The 17008-nt window shown below is 40.5% G+C and overlaps 2 protein-coding genes across 4 annotated transcripts in view; both read right to left on the bottom strand.

The window, feature by feature from the left end:
* The window catches only part of LOC119653894 (type II inositol 3,4-bisphosphate 4-phosphatase), a 35296-nt gene that overhangs the window by 17453 nt on the left and 835 nt on the right, over window positions 1-17008 (bottom strand). For all 3 annotated transcript variants that reach the window (XM_038059028.1, XM_038059042.1, XM_038059036.1), the window contains exon 2: window positions 6572-6699. In XM_038059028.1, the coding sequence (XP_037914956.1) occupies window positions 6572-6689 (118 nt within the window). In that variant the 5' untranslated portion in view covers window positions 6690-6699. The remainder of the gene's footprint in view (window positions 1-6571; window positions 6700-17008) is intronic.
* On the bottom strand, window positions 15120-15694 carry LOC119649491. The gene is made up of 2 exons (XM_038051694.1): window positions 15583-15694; window positions 15120-15522 (listed from the first exon to the last, which is right to left on the bottom strand). The coding sequence occupies exon 2, from the start codon at window positions 15516-15518 to the stop codon at window positions 15120-15122; it is 399 nt and encodes a 132-aa protein (XP_037907622.1). The 5' UTR covers window positions 15519-15522; window positions 15583-15694.

Here is a 17008-nt window from a genome sequence, read left to right as displayed (position 1 = left end):
ACAGCAGACGAGGTAAAGGTACTTACATACGCATCTACATATACAGTGCTGTGAAAAATTATAGACTGAAGGACATATTTTCATATAGTGCGCGCGATTCCTATTGACTCCAAGAGTCCTAAACAGAGCTTAATGTCACTTTCACAGTATCTTCTTACAACTGCATCTCATTATTTACCATACCGATTGTGCAGTTTGCCTTCGTTAGTCACTTTAGCGAGAGATATAAAAGAAATAATTTTTGCTTTAATTTCTTTTTTTTTTAACAATTGACTGTGTCATCATTATTCGCAGTTTCGACACCTCATCCCAGACACAGCAATTTCGAGTCGCTTAACCCTGATCAGGGCCGAAGGGGAGCCTCCCCGTACACCATCTCCGCGGGCTGGTTGCGAATTCCTCCCGGTGAGTTATGCGAAAGCCTAGGAGGACGAAAGGCAAGAATTGCTACCCAGACGGATTGTTGCGAGCCATTGTGGATGATATGCAGCGGTCCTGTGCATTTGAAACCCAGGAGCTTTCCTAACTCGGAGAAAAGGGTAGACTCAAATTGCATTCCCTAGTCTGTGATTATTATGGCTGGTACACTAAAGCGCGGGATCCATTCTCGAAAGAGAACCTCGACACATGACTGTGCAGTAATATCAATCAAAGGTTTTGCTTCATGTCACCGCGTAAACATGCCAATGATTATGAGGCAATACTTATAACTGTGCGAGTCTAGCAAAGGGCCAATGATATCGAGATGAATGGTGTGGAAGCGCTTGATCGACCGAGAGAATACGCCTACTTCCTTTTTTACATGCTCGATGACCTTACACTTCCGGCACTGCGATGTACTGTCTGGCCAAAGAGTTTACGTCCTTGTTCATGGACGGCCAGAAGTATTTTCCGATGTCTCACCGGTTCGTCGTCCTGATGCCTGGTTGCGCAAGATTGTGTACCACGTGGAATACTTCCTTACGAAAATCGGCCGGAATAACTGGCCTAGGTCCCTCGTCCGAGGTCTCGTAAAATAAGAAGGAGTTTGACTCGAAGATAAGAAACTCCTTGAACTTTATTTGGATTTTGTCCTCAGGCTCTGAAGCGCTGCGCCGTCCTTGTTCGCCTCGGCGATTGCCATATGATTGATCACAGTGGATACTGCAAACTTTTAGATTCGTGACAAAGCGTCTGCAACGACCTTGACGACAAGAGACGGTTTGTCGGGCCTTTGTTCAAGCGCGAACGTAAGGGGTTTGTGGTCCGTGAACACAGTGAAGCCTGCTCTCAAGGGAGAAACGGAAGTATTTAATGGAGAGGTACGCGGCGAGTAGTTCACGATCGTAGGCGTTCTAGCTGGGTTGAACTAGATTTGGTTGTTTATAAAAGAACGAATACTGCTAGGGGTGCATCACGAGTCTTTTGTTTTGGGCCCAGACAAGTAAGCGTTAAGGATCGCTTGATGGTGAGCAACCTTCAATGCTTCAACCTTGTCTGGGTCTGGTTGAATTCCATCAAGGGTGAACATGTTGCCAAGAAATTTAACCTGCTTATGTAGGCATTTACATTTTTCAACGTTTAGAAAGAGCCCGGCCTAAAGGAGACGTTGAAAAATGCACTGGAGATGGTTCAAATGCTCAGATTCAGCAGAAAAGGCGTCCAAAATATCATCCATATAGACGAGACAAAAGTTTAAGTTTCGTAGGACAGAGTGGATGAATCTGAAGAGTGCGAAAGGTGTGCAATAGTCGTTTTCGACATGTCTTCGAGAGCTGCAGGGATTTGATGATACGCCTTGGCCAGATCCAAGATCATGAAAACACGGCAGTTTGTCAGGTAATGCGCGAAATCATGGATGAGTAGAATGGGGTATCGGTCAGGAACTGTCTCAACATTTAGACACCTGTAATCTCCACACCGTTTGGCCTAGGGGCAATATGGAGCGAAGATAATCGACAGCTATTGAAAGGTCTCCATACAACATTTCATGAGATATCCGAACTCTTTCTTTGCAATATGTAGCTGCTTCTGGGGCGATAGAGAACGCACCTTTGAAAAGATAGGGGAGGCGGTAACGTTGATGTGGTGTTGCACATCGTGCTTAACCGTCTGGGGAAAACTACTTTCAGTAGTGATGTTGAGATATTTTCGGAGTAGTGTGCGAATGCGATGGTCGGCAATGTCCTCGAAAACAATCGAGTGTCGTTTGCGCAGATGGAAATTTTCTCTGACGACTTCAACGAAGTTGCGGGGTCTATCAAGGCTTTATTCTGTAAGTCCATCAGCAGCCCATAGTGGCGCAGGAAGTTTGCGCCTAAAATGGAAGTGCTAATGTCCGCCACATGTGTTGACGGTAGCTTAGTGCTTTGGCGAAGGCTGTGTTCAATATGACGCCCTATTGGCAATCCAGTGAATGGTTCGCGTCTCCGCTCCACCACTACAGTAATATAAAAGTGACATTAAGATCTGTTTAGGATTCTTGGAATTAGAGCGTTTTAAAATAAGATTTTATAGTTCGTCTATAGGAATTGCGCGCACTGTATTCCTAGGGAAAAATATTGTTTTTGTCCAGAAATATTATCTACTTCAAGAAAAAGGTTTTTTTCCCAAATTGCTTCTATTAGGGATATGTGGGATTTAAAAAAGCACTAAATGCCAATTTTAACCTGCAGAAACTCAAATATTTTTCTCAGAATTATTTATTTAATATGAAAGGCCTTTTCGGTTATTTCTTATAATTTGAAGTAATATTGACGGTAAACTTGAAATCATTTTGTTTAATGGGATTTCTGGTATGTTTTTCCATACTTCAACAATTTTTTCCTTAAGTTCATTTACAATTTCAATTTCTGCCTATTCTTTTCCTCTCCAATTTTATTCCGGCTTCTAGATCGCCTTTTTTGCCATAATTTTCAATAACGATTCGTAGGAAATTTTTTAGCACACTTCAAGAATGGTTTATTTCTATTACAATTTGTCTGTGTCGTTCCACTTAATTTCAAATTGAATATTCTGTTTTTCAATATCCGTTGTCTTCAACTCTATTTCAAACGAAGAGCTTGGGACAGGGCCATGCATTTATATTTTTCGACAAGACAAAATATTTGAATTTATACTTTTTCACAGATAAAAATGCTTTCTTGTTCCTAAATAAACCCTTCCCTAGAGATGGCATAAGAAGACAATATTTCTAAGAAAAACCAATTAAAGATATTTCTTATTTTTGACGTACCACTGCACAACTTACACCATGACTCTGAATTGATGGAAAGCAGACTACGCTCACTCGGCGTAAAACCGTGTTGCTACTGGGTGAACTACTAGCTAGGAAACCTTAGTCTCAAGTGTCAATTCACCCTTCTAATAATGCCTTCATCAATTGAAAATTTTACTTTTCCAAGTGATTTTTTTGATATTACATATCAGAAGATGACAACCGAAAATGGCTTATTCACCCCTTTTATTCCCAGTTTCATCCAGACGAACTGACAGCTTCTTTACCTTTAACCTCTGCCGGGTTCAGCTTGTTTGGATCGGGTTCGTCACTTATTTGACTTAATTGACGCGAATAGAGCCAGGGGGTTTTCAGATACTAGCAAATGTATGAAACTATCCCTGTCTCGGTCAGCCTTTAACTAATTTTTCGCCGATTTGAATGTTGAAGCCAACCTAAGCTGACGATTTATCATCAACGCGAATAACATGGCACATGGAGCAATCATTCTTTATTTGTAGAATCTGTTCCAGATCAGTTTTGCTGTGATCTAAATAGAGCAGTGTGTAGGGCACTGAATGTTTCGTGACAGTGTTCAAAAGAGAATGAACAGGAATAAGGGAGAATGATTACTTAGTAAATACCAACGGAAACAATGAGCGATTTCAAAGTATTTACCACATCGCTGTACAACAGTTTAACCCCGCGTTCAAAAACGCACAAGATGTCGCAGTGAGTTTATGTAAAACGCATAAACGCAACATTTCATGATAAAGACGGCATAGCAGCGGGAAATTTCAAGGTCTCGGATGGGTTCCAAAATCCTATGGTGTAAGATAAAAACCGAATCGAATGTTAAGTTGAACATTTTCATAGACTGTCTGCCTTTTTCCTTCTCAGTTGAAACGATTGTATTGTCTTCCCAATCAGATAGTGGCGTGTTCTCCTAAATACCGTGATTGAGGAAGACATCAATGATGCAATAGACCAAATCAAGCCTTAGCCTCCAGAATATATTGCTTCCAAAAATGTCAGCCGGCAGACTGCCGTCTCCAATTGCCAAATCCTAACAATGACCTGCAATAATCATATATCTTGTCCTCCCATCTCTTTTGTGGATTTCATTATGGTCCTGTACTTAAAACTTGCGCCTAAACATCCCTTCACATTGTCTGTCGACTACACCTTACGAGGTTTGACTAGAGTAGATGCAGTTAGACCGTCAACGAAGTACCAATTTTATGGACAATGCATCTTATGCCCATCTTAGGGTAATATAAAATTCGATTCAATTGAAAAACTCGTCCCACTAGAATCTTCGATTTCAGTTCTTCTCTTTCCAGAACTCAAGTGCAATGTTATCAAGTCCTATTGATCTTCTCGGCTTTATTCGCTTGGTTTCCTCTTCGACTTCTGTAACATTTGATGGGTACGTAGAATTGATGCGCAATACTTGCAGAAATGGTGAATAATAAAATTGTCATTATCGACACTAAATCCTTCCACAGAAGTGAAGCAGCGTCGAGTAAGTTGCCTCTACCCTAGATGAAACTACAAATCGGATGTTTTTTAAAAAAATCGGCCAAATTTCATCTACATTTTAGGTAGAGTGAAACCAGTAAGTCTGGGTTAGTATCTAAAGCACAATTTGTAAGAAGTTTTTTCTATTCAGGGAGAGGCAGGGTTATGATTTAAAGTCGAGAGCATATGCTTCCGGAGAATTCCTGAAGGATTTGCTCTCGTCCCGGTTATTTGCGGTTGACCCTCTTGTGGGAGTTTCATCGTAGTTGAGATTATGTCTATATCGCGGGCAGAGCTCCTTAGAGCGCAGCGCAACCATGGAGTTGTGCTATACAATTCGGGTGCCGCACCCCTTAATTGCGGCAGAGGTGTTAGATAGGTCTCGCATCCACTGGTATGAATGTTGAGCCGGCACTCAGTATAAACTAGCACCGCTGTGGCAGTCATGCCGGGGTTCTGATCAAGGTCTCCAAATCAATCCGTGGCCGAAGAGGACAGTGGGGTTATGCCTACACGGCAGGTACTCACGTTAAACCCCCAGGGCATTTATGTTAAAACCCATTGGAACCTTAGTTCCAATTTATATTTGTCATCGTTTGTCAATTGCGGATGAACAAGTGAAAATCACTATTAAGTCTCAAGGCAAATTTTGCTTGCAAACCGACAGATTATGCGACGTTATCCTCTATCTGCAGCACCAATAAAGAAATGTTCACTAATATCACAGAGAAAATTAAAACATCTTGGCAGGCGAATAATGAGGAGAGCGATTGATAGGAATTGCATTTTGAATTGAGGGGCTAAATCGTAAAGCACAACATTGGCGTGAACATAAATAAAGACAGAAAGACATCTCAACCAAATCTTAAATCAACTGCAAAAGGAGAACTCGCCCAAGAAGTGCTGGATATGATAATAAAACTTTGATGCAGAAACTCATAGCGTTTTGAATCATGCAAGTAGTCATATGAAACTTTTCAATACACCAAAATATATAATTGCCATATTAAGATTAAAAGTATTCAGCTAATTTGCTTGAATCACTCCACAACTTTGTGATAAGATTCGCAAAATTCGGTTAACAGCAGATCGTCAACAATGGTTTCAACCCACATATACTCTCAGGAGCATAAACAAGCAGTAATATTCAGAAATATTTGCCATCATTGATAATGGACGGAATGTTTTCGTCATTTTAAAAGAATAACATATGGCAACCAACAGGATTTAATCTATTTTTAAGACGACTAGAAATTCCGTTTAGAGAGGTTTTCTGCATCAAATCAACGAAAATACAGTAGAAGACCGAAAATGAGGTTCAAATCTTTGAGCGATTTGCATAACAATGGAGATAATGTAACGAAATGCAACATCACATTAATCCCACTTAGTGATGGAGGACGTGTGACCGTTTCACATTCTGATGCACCCGGTGACAATCCTCACTTAATTTTTACGTTTAGGAATCAATTTTGATTACTAATATGTTGTCCCCTGGAATTATTACTTTACCCAACATTACTTAGCACTTCACAAACAGCATTTGAAACGAATCTCGTTCTCAATATTTCGATAAAAGTTAAGTTATAAACCAATCAACCAATCATGAAATCAATACGATTAGAATTCAATTGGTAACGATAAAAATAATTACAATTTATTGCAAATAAAAACTCGACATAAGTTAAGCCGATTACAAGAACACATATGTAAGTTTGTAAAGTTTTCATTGTTGTTGTTATCTTTTTCAATTACATGCTTCACAGAAAACTTTTGTATTATTTCTATGGCTGACATAGTTCGACAGGAAAGGAAACAAAGAACACAAAATACAAATTAAAGCTTGAAAATTACCTTCTCGTTTAGTGAAGAAGCCTTCTTGTTTCTCTATTATGTTCAATATGCCTTCTTTCTCAAATTTGTTACTTGGTAAGGCAGCCAATGTAATAAGCTCCTGTTTGTTAAATCGCATACTTGTCAATCTGTTAGTGGAATCGAAAGAGTTATATTTAATTCATAGAAATTATAAAGCAGATGTCTGAAAAGGAAAGCTTAAATTTAATATTTAGATAGTTAATAAATTCAAAAAACTGGCAGCGACGTTAAGACTTTTTCTTGATGCAACTTCCTTTCTGAATCATACTACAAACACAACGTTAACACTTCACGCACTCAATCTTAGAAGACTCAGAAAAAGTCAAAATATTTTGTATAGATTTGTGAGTTGTTTAGGTCCTGTAATTATGAATGTACTACAGTCGTAGGCCCCAAAGCAGTAACTCTAGGAACCTGCCTGAAACTTTACTTGGCTTTTCATGCCCATTTTTCGCCAATGTTTTATCAAGGTCCTGATGACCTTTTACGATCTCGATACTTGAATGGCTATGCGATGGCTCGACCAGCCTATTCCCTTGCATACTTGCACTTTCGCCTCATATTTTTAAGATAAAAACAAAACCTCATTAAAATCGGATTATTGTCTGTCTGCCGGTCACAAGCGCTTTGCTTGGAAATGGCTAAACTTGTTAAGATGATACTCGTTGAACACAAACTATGAAATCCCACGTATATAGTGAAACATGTGATTTTTAAGAGAGGTCTCCATAGAAATGCAGATGTGATGAACATTTTTTCCTCCAAATATAGCCCAATGGAATATCCAAGAAGGACTCAATTAGTACTCTTCGCAATAGGTTAAGATTTAACGTCTGTTGCAGAGAGACAAGACTCATCCTTAGAAACTATTCAACCGAAAAATTTGAAATAATTTTAATGTCTATATAAATTCTTGGCCTCAAAATACATATCATATCGAACTCTGTTCAAATAAAGTTAAAAATAATATATTATTAGATTCTCCAATTTTCCTTAAAAGCCCTCTTTAAATTCGTCTTAGCATTACAAAATTTCGCAGCAACAAAAAGCACAATATATGGCATAATACTAATCCTAAAGATGATTGAACTATTATTAGCAAATAATTTAGTTATTAATAACATAGATAGCACCCAGAAAACCAATAAAAGTCACTCGCTCTCTGTTAAGGGGTTATATTTGTTTGGAAATTTGTTTTTCTTTACTTTCGCCAATAACGCCTCGGATAGGGACCTTTCTCAGGACTACGACGACGATAGCGGGGGTTCTCAGAATGCTCGCTTTCTCCAAATTGAATGGGAATTCCAACGATATAAGCTGTACATTCCGGGCCTAAGCGAAGTAAGATGGAGGCACTCTGGAAAGTACTCCTCTTCCTCTTGCGGCAATGTACTTTTCTACCCTGGGAAGCCAAATGGTAGCAAACCCGAATTCGGTGTCGAGTTGGAAGGGCTATCTTGTTGATCAGAAAGAATTTGAATATGGTCACAAATCTTTCGATGATGCTGTGAAGAACGTTGACGGTCGGCTGCTCATTTAAGACAACAAGCAGCTGACGAGGTGGGAAGAACACTTCACCACGACTCTTAACCGTATGACCTCCCCGCAGAGTTATTTATCACTAAACTGCAGTTACTGTAGATCTGCTACTTCCACTCGTACGGAAATCTTGTGAATCCGAGACCTTTCATCGACAGAGAGCAGGCTGCTTTCCGCTCCGGATCCTCCTTCATTAACCACATCAGCATCCTGCAGATCATTTTAGGAGAGTATGCGGAATTTAGATCTGCCCTTCACCTGCTCTTCATCGCGAACAGGGGATGTATCTGGTGTGCTCTATGCAGAAGAGGCATTCCGAAAGAACTGCTAGCTATTGTCAGGACAACATATGATGGCGCACAATGTCATATGATGCATCAATATAAAATCTTAAAAGAATTTGAAATTCAAAGCGGAGTCCGCCAGGGTTGCAACTTGCCACCGATATTATTTCTTTTTGTTATCGGTGACGTTCTTCATGCTGACTTGTCCAGAGGAGGTGGAAAAGTTCAATGGATCATGACATATTCCCTCAAGCACCTTGACTACACTGATGACATCTGTTGGCTCTCTCACTAGACCATAGACGTTCGCCAAATGAGTCTGGATTTGCAAAGAAAGGTTAGTAGAGTTGGATTGAAGATAACCACCAACAAAGTCAAGATCCTCAGTTTAACAGGTCATCGCACTCTCTCTACCTGCATTAATAGGCAGAGTATCGAAGGCATCGATCAATATGTATATTTAAGAAGTGTGGTTTCTGCCGACTGTGGCACCGAACTGGATGTTACCTGTGTTAACAGTCCTAGATCCGCCTTCGCTGCCTTGTCTAAAATCTTAAAATGCAATTACCTCAACACCAAGATTAGGTTCAGAATATTCCGTGCTAGTGTTCTTTCTGTGTGGATATATGGAACGGCTCTCCCAAGAAGGCCGTCAAGTGGGTCACCCCAACAGCACTTGGCACAGAAAAGTAGAGGACGGATTCGGGCGTCTGAAGCGCAAACGATGTCGCGTGGGTGTGGTCGACGCGCCAAGGGATGAATGATAACATATACATACTTAGATACGTTACAAGACATTTTTCTTTAAATTTATTTTTATCATTCTACATAATGTCCTTGTAAGTCACACATTTCTCCCAGCAATGCTCCCCATCAGTTAACCCGTTCAATTAGTACTCGGCGACTTTCTCTGCACAATAATTGTTTACCATAACCGTCGTAAACATTTGACGAAAATCTTTATCCTCCGAGCGCAATTCTTAGATTAGGAAACAAAAAGAAGTAGCTTGTGGTTAGATCTGATGAATAAGGAGAGTAGTCAAGCAGTCCAAATGGTAATTCGTGGATTTTCGCCATGGCAACCACAGAAGTGTGAGACGGCGCAATGTCTTATTGAAACAGACTTTTTTTTCTTCAAATTTGGCCGTTTTTCCGCAATTTCTGCCTTTAGCTTGTCGATTAATGATACCTAGTACACTCCTGTAATGGTTTCTCCTGTTTGGTGATAATCCCATGACTATCCCAAAAAATAGTCGCCAGCACTTTCCCAGCCGAACAAACAGTTTTTGCTTTTTTGGAGCCCCCTTTGCAGTCCACTGTTTTGACGGTATTTTTGTTTCGGGCGTATAATAGTGTATCCAAGTTTCATCTACAGTAATTAATCTTCGTCAAAACTCTGATTTATTGCACCTAAACTTTGCCAAAAGAGCGTTGGAAACGTTCATTCGAACACGTTTTTGGCCTAACATGAGCAAACGCGGCACGATAATGGTCAGAAGTTTGTAGATTGTTGGGTTCCAACTGACCGGCAACGCATGAGCAATCAGATTTACCAAATTGCGATCTGCCGTAGGAGCAGCTCAAGAGGTGGATGGAGCTTTTCGTCACGCAGAGGAAAAATCTTATCTGTTGTTGATTTGCCTGGAGTGAAGTGCCTTTGGTATGGGCTGATGATGTCGGGGGGAATGAAGCTATCCAGCCTAGCAGGAATGCAAATAACATCTTATAGATTGTACTCAGCAACGTGATATCTCTATAATTGTTGCACTGTGTGATATCTCCTTTTTAAGGTTTTATGTGATAAAAATATAGCCGTATGGTATCGAATGAAAGGGCTTAATTAGTATTTTTTGAAATTGATCCTATTTTTGATATAGGATGAAAGATTGGGGAGTGAAGTGATATATTACCATATTTTAGAAATTTACCCGAAAACCCCCTTGTTTTCATCCTCAAAGCATAAAATTCGACATCAAGGTTAGTGTAGATATAATCCTGAAGTAAATTCAACTATTACTAACGAAGTTATAGAAGGTGAAATTTTCCCATTTCATGTTGATTTTTTTGCACTCTAAGACGCGTATGGCGTCATCACCATATATCGTCATTAATACCACAACACAGTGAACTCTTATGAATGAGGGGTCATTTTTAGTTATTTGTATATCAGAATCAATTACTCGTCCTGATGATTTAGTGGTTAGAGAACTATGCCATCCTACGGAAGGTCGCGATTCATATGTCATTATATTATTGTACTGTTATGATCTTGAAGAAAATATTCTAACCCACATCAAGAATAATCTGAAAAAGATACCGATGCTGCACCTATCTAGGCATCAAATTATATCCCATTCCGATACTTGCTCAAACAAAGTTAATCTTCTTTTTCTTCAGTCTTTACCCCGTTCAAAAGCGGGGTCGCCTCGTCGTGATCGGTTTCGTCATTTGATTCTATCAAATGCCTAATCTGATTGCAGTCGCGAGTCTTTTAAATCCCCATCCAGCGTATCAAACCACCGTTGTTTCGGCCGACCTTTTGATCGTTTACCATCGAATTCGATGTTTAGACCAATCCTGACAAGTGAATTCTCGTTAGCGTGAATTACGTGGCCATACCATCGAAGACGCTTCTCTCGCAGTTTTTCCACGATCGGTAAAATCCTATGTCGATCCGGATGTAATCAAAACATGTCACACCACTAGTCTAATGCAACATTTTCGTCTCCATTACCGCAAGACGCCGTTCATTGTCTTTTATAGTCGACCAACACTCAGAACCATAGAGAGCGATTTTAGATTTGAGACGTTCGTTGATACGTGATCGAAGAACACAGTTGAAGAACGCCACTTCATCCAGGTTGCATTAATGCGTGAAGCAATTTCATTACGCAGTTCTCCATTGGCTGATAGTATTGACCCGAGATATTTAAATCACTCAGTTCTGGGCAGGCCACTGTCGCTGACAGTGATTGTGCCTGTTTCATGAGGATCGGTCGTCAATTTTTGCTATTAGACGCTAGGAAAACATCATATGCATAAGGCGTTGGACGTTGGATGTTCCGTGTGACACTGTCCGTAACAAGAGCAAAGAGGAATGGTGAGAGGGCGCTTCGTTGATAAACACCACAGAGACACGAAGCGGTTTTGATACACCCGCCACACTTCAAACTTTACTTTTCGGATGTTGATAGAACAATTGAACCGGGCCCACAAGTGTTGTCGTAGAGCATACCAAATGAGTTCGTGTAGCACACGGTCAAACGCTTTCTCCAGATCCAGAAATGCAATCTAGAGAGGGCGGTGTTCCTCCATGAGTAACCGCGCAATGTGTATTGCGTCAGTAGTTCTACAGTTCTTGACAAATTCGGCTTGATTGACGGTTATTTTAACGATTTCGCAAATACGATTGTCAAGAATGCGTTCAAAAATCTTCATGGTATAGGAAAGTAACCGGATCGGACGGTAATTCTTCTAGACATTCTGCTAGACTACTTTTCTTTTTCCATATTGGAACTGCGGTACTTTCTTGTCAGTCAGATGGTGTTCTACCTTCCTGAATAACCCTATTAAAGAATTCACCGAACCACAGCGTCGAGCTCCAGCTCTTCACTTTCCAGAGCTCAGATGCGATGTCCTGTTTCCTGTTTCTTTCTCCGATTTCATTCATTTTACTACTTCCTCGGTTTCAGTTGCGCTGACAGGCAATGTCCAAATGTCGGCAAAGATTGTGGAAGTGCAGCATGAACAAATTCTTCAGTTGAAATCTGCTCAAAATTATCTCGCCATCTATCCATCACGGCTCGATGGTCGGTAAGCAAAGTACCGTTCTTGTCATTAACGCCACAGAAATGTTCGCTTTCTTTGCTTCCCGGTTCGCATTCTTATAAATTTGCCAATTTGCGAGCGTTTTATCGTCGAGAAACTTGTGATAGAGGCGTTTCTTTTCACGGATCTTCATTTCAACATCGTCATTCCAAAGCCAAGTATCTCGGTGACCCCGAGAGTGGCAGAGGCCGCTTTGTGGATCGTATCTTCAATTTGGTTCCACGTTTTCCACGATTTAATGTGCGGCGGCCGATGTTGAGATACAATGGTTTTATAGAGAACGACTTTGACGGTGATAAAATGGTGGCAAAATGTTTGCATCTTATAAGAATATGTAATGATAAGAGTGGAAATAGGCGATCAGGTCGATCATCCTGAGTGGCCGATAACGACCTAGAGGGCAGAGCTATCCCAAAAATCTAAACAATTTGGCTAAATTGACCGTGAAGGTCCGCCCACAAAGATTGAAGCTCCATCAAAGTGCTCGGTCGACACGTTCTTGCACGCCTCTGTGCTAGCCAGGCTCGGGAATGTGGGGGGGGGGGGGGGGGGGGGGGGGTCCTTTGACCGCTTTGATCCCTCACGCTTCATTACTAAAAACCAACGTGCCTTTTCCGATGCGTGGGTCCGCACCGGATTTTAAATTCGAGTTGACAACGAATTTCGCGACGGCCTATCGATGGACAAACAGAACGCAAGCTAAATTGGAAAATAGAAAAAAAACCGGCTCGACCGCGCGCGTGGAGCGCGCGTGAGGGAACAAAGCGCTCAAAGGACCCCCCCCCCCCCCCCCCCCACATTCCCGAGCCTGGCTAGCACAGAGGCGTGCAAGAACGTGTCGACCGAGCACTTTGATGGAGCTTCAATCTTTGTGGGCGGACCTTCTCGATCAATTTAGCCAAATTGTTTAGATTTTTGGGATAGCTCTGCCCTCTAGGTCGTTATCGGCCACTAAGGATGATCGACCTGATCGCCTATCCCCACTCTTATCATTACAAATATAGTCGATTTACGTTTTACTGTTACCACTATAAAATGTAGGAATGTGTGACAATCGTTTGATGAACCACGTTTTCATAAGTAAAAGGTCATGGGCGTCCGCAAAATCGATTATGCGCTCGCCACCCTCATTGCGCGCTCCAACCCTTTTTCCCTCATGGCACCTATTACCGTCTGCCTTTTCCCCACTGGCCATTAAGATCGCCGGCAATGATAATATAATCATCAGCAGGCATGTTGCAGGTCTTTGCATCGAGAAGTTGCCAGAAGGAATCTTTTTCGTCATCGACCTGTCTGTGGTGCGTATGCAGTGAAGAAGTAAATAGTGCGATCAGCGGACATAATGGTGAGTTTTATCACCCGGTCATCAAATCGTTCGACTTCTTTAATGTCATAACGGAAACCCTCTGAGATGGCAATGCCAATAACGTATTTAGTGTGTGGGCTACCAAAATAGAGAAATTTATAGCCATTTTTGCTCCGTTCACGTTCAATGTTGCAGCCTTTGGCACCAGACCATCGGGGTTCTTGCAAAGCGCAGATATCAATGCGCCTTTTCCGAAGGGCTCTTGCGAGTTCCTCGGTCTTTCCGGTTAGAGTACCAACATTTAGCGTGCAAACACATATTTGTTTTGCTCGGACTAACTTACTTACGTCCTGACGCCGTCCATGCGTCAAGAACCCTTGCTCATTTCTCGATAAGACCGGGACCCGTCCTGCCGCGTCGACTGAGGTCCTCGCTCTAGCATTTTTCCGAAGCTTTTTACTCGATCCGATCATGTTGTTTCTAACGACATTGGGTACATTTTCTTGATCAGCCTATCGCGGGACCTGTCACCAAGACAGATCAGGTAAGACTTAGTATAGTGGAATAACTCCAACTATACCTTATTTATCTCTTTCCCTGATCTCAGCATTTCACTTTTGTTTTATTGAGGATAGTACAAAGTACGTTGCCTCCAACCCTCCTCCTTTACCTGGGCTTGGGACCAGCATAATATATTAATAGCATATTACTACACCCAGCGAAATAATTATATGTGCAAACAATTATTTTGAAATTGATAACAAAAGTGGTTTTATTTGATTTTGTTTATATTTTTATTGAAACAGGTTTAATATAAGAATACAAAAAATAGATTGCCCTTTTTATTATGTTGGCTCTTTTAGTCAATATAAAGTGAAAAAATTAAGCTCCGAAGGAAATATTTATATGTGCAAAAGTAAATTAGATTATAAAAAAATAAGAAAGATAAGCTATAAAAACAAGAATTGATATTTTAGTATTTAGTATGGTCTCCATTATTATAAACCACTTGACTTAATCTAAATGGCATAGAATTAATTAAGGAATGGAGCGTAGAATCGTCGATTTTGGCCCATTCTTCCTTGATAGCTTCTTTGAGGTCCTTGAGGGTGTCAAATTGGCGGCCATTTTTATTGACTTGCTGAGAAAGAATACTCCACAAATTCTCCACTGGATTTAAGTCTGGACTGACAGCAGGCCACTCCAATAAAGGCACATTTTTGGAAGGAAAGATTTGCTTTGCAAACTTAGCAGAATGTATTGAAGCGTTGTCCTGCTGAAAAGTCCAGGACTCACCATAAATATCTTCAGCAAAGTCTAACAATACATCGTTAAGGAGTTCCACGTACATCTGCGCGTTGACTTTATGCGAAATAAAGCAAATTGGTGTCTTTCCATGGTACCCGAAACCTGCCCATACCATCAGAGATCCGCTGCTGAAATTGCGAGAGTAGCGCGTCTGTCGTGGTTGTCTGGAATCTCGCCAATACTTTTGGGAACCATCTGGTCCATCCAGATTAAACTTTTTCTCATCGCTGAAGATGACATTTCGCCACTCTTCGTGCCAAAATTAATATTTTTCAGCGAACTGGAGACGTGCCTTCCTATGGTGAGGGAAGAGTCTGGGTTTGGCACTGCGGTTTTCATATCGAATGTTACTGCTTTCATGTAAAATTTGTTGAATACGACGCCTAGTCACTTGCAGATCCAGTTCTGCTTTAATTTGTCCAGCACTCATGTTTTTGAACACAGCTAGGCGACCGATTTCCCGTTTGGTCCTATCACAAACCATGGGTTTTCTTCCACTTCGCTTGATTTTGGCATAATTTTCAGAGTCGTCCAGAAAGTTTCTAATCGTATTCCGATGGCGATTAACTCTTGCAGCAATTTCCCCAATTTTCATACCAGATTCATGAAGACCAATTACGATCCCACGCTCATTTTCCGTCAGAGTGGTTCCACGTGGCATAGTGCTTTAAAAAAAATTTTTCTGTTCGAAAAATAACTATTTTAATTTATAAATATAAATTAACCTTCTTCTTGAATTTCCTTACTGATTAAAATACTCACAAAACGTAATTACTTTCACACTGCGCGCTTCAAAACACTATCGCTATTGAAATGCACATATAAATATTTCCTTCAACAGACACACGCCGCCGCAGGTTTTTGTTAAATAACGGTACCGCAACAGAGCGAAAATGAAAAAAACCGATTGTGTTAAGAAACTACACACATACACGAAGTTATCTGCGTACTCAATGAATAATAACAATTATTATAAAAAGAAATCATACCAAATATATTTTTGCACATATAATTCTTTCGCTGGGTGTATATATTAGAAATTTACCCGAAAAACACCCCTAAAGTTCATCCTAGAAAGACAAAGGACCATTATGAGTAATATCTAAGCTAATACACAATTTTGGAAAGTTTGAAGGAAAGCCTGCTATTATTAACAATCATCCCATGAAGTAAACTTATATGAACAGTGGAATTTTTGAATTTTTAGCTATGTACGAATGGAACGTGCATATTTCTCACACAAAATGAACACAAAATATTTATATGCGAAGCGTCCAGCTTCTGATATTCCAACGTGTTGGATTTGAATTTTAAAACTAGTTTAAGAGTGTTTTAAATTGTCAGAAAAACTATTTTAAAAACTCAAATATAAATATGTAAAAAGTAGCGGCTGCTTAAAATTGTTAGAGTCCATTGGGCCCCGTGAGTATTCAACTTTTCTAACGTGTGTATCTTGAAAGGTTAAACTTAACACAAAATCGTGTTATTCATGCATATAGAGATTCACAACCCAGCCATTCTCACCGATTTTGATGACGGTAGCAAGATCATTTCCGAGGAAATTGGGTGACAGGCAGACAGACATTGTATCGATTTTAAGAACGCTCTTTTTAAACACCTTAGAAGACTACATGACCCCTAAAACAGAAGCGTTCTGCCTGCGGTGTCCACCTTGTTCTTCATTTCAATGTATAACTTTACAAATTTGAACTTCCCGGCTTCGATGAATTTCATACCTGAAAGCCTCTGAAGCCGCGACTATTTATAATCTAACATCTAAAAAGTAATTACTACTTTTTCTCACAACACATTTACCCAAAAATCAAAGCAATGATTGCTAAGCCAATAAATTGTAGGTCGGAGTCATCAATTGCATCGTGTTCAAAGTGAGAACCAGTGACGCACGGCAGAAAGCCGAAAAAGTTCTTTATTGACGATTTCTCTTTCCGGGCCGACATTCTGGCGGGCAAAGAATGTCTCAGTCCAGATGGAAAACTCCGCAGCAAAGTGCCCAGCAAACTGTTTTTTTTCGCCAGCATCTCCAGCAACATCTCGCCACGACTATCGTTTTGATTTTTCGGTGTCAGTCAACATGGAAAATCTCTTTCTGCAGAATTTTCTTTACACCCACAGACAGTCGCCCCAGGGGGT

This window comes from Hermetia illucens, chromosome 1 (assembly GCF_905115235.1).
Source record: "Hermetia illucens chromosome 1, iHerIll2.2.curated.20191125, whole genome shotgun sequence".
In the NCBI taxonomy this organism is placed as follows: Eukaryota; Metazoa; Arthropoda; class Insecta; order Diptera; family Stratiomyidae; genus Hermetia; species Hermetia illucens.
Note: the sequence above shows the minus strand (reverse complement) of the source record. Positions and strands in the feature narration are given on the sequence as shown.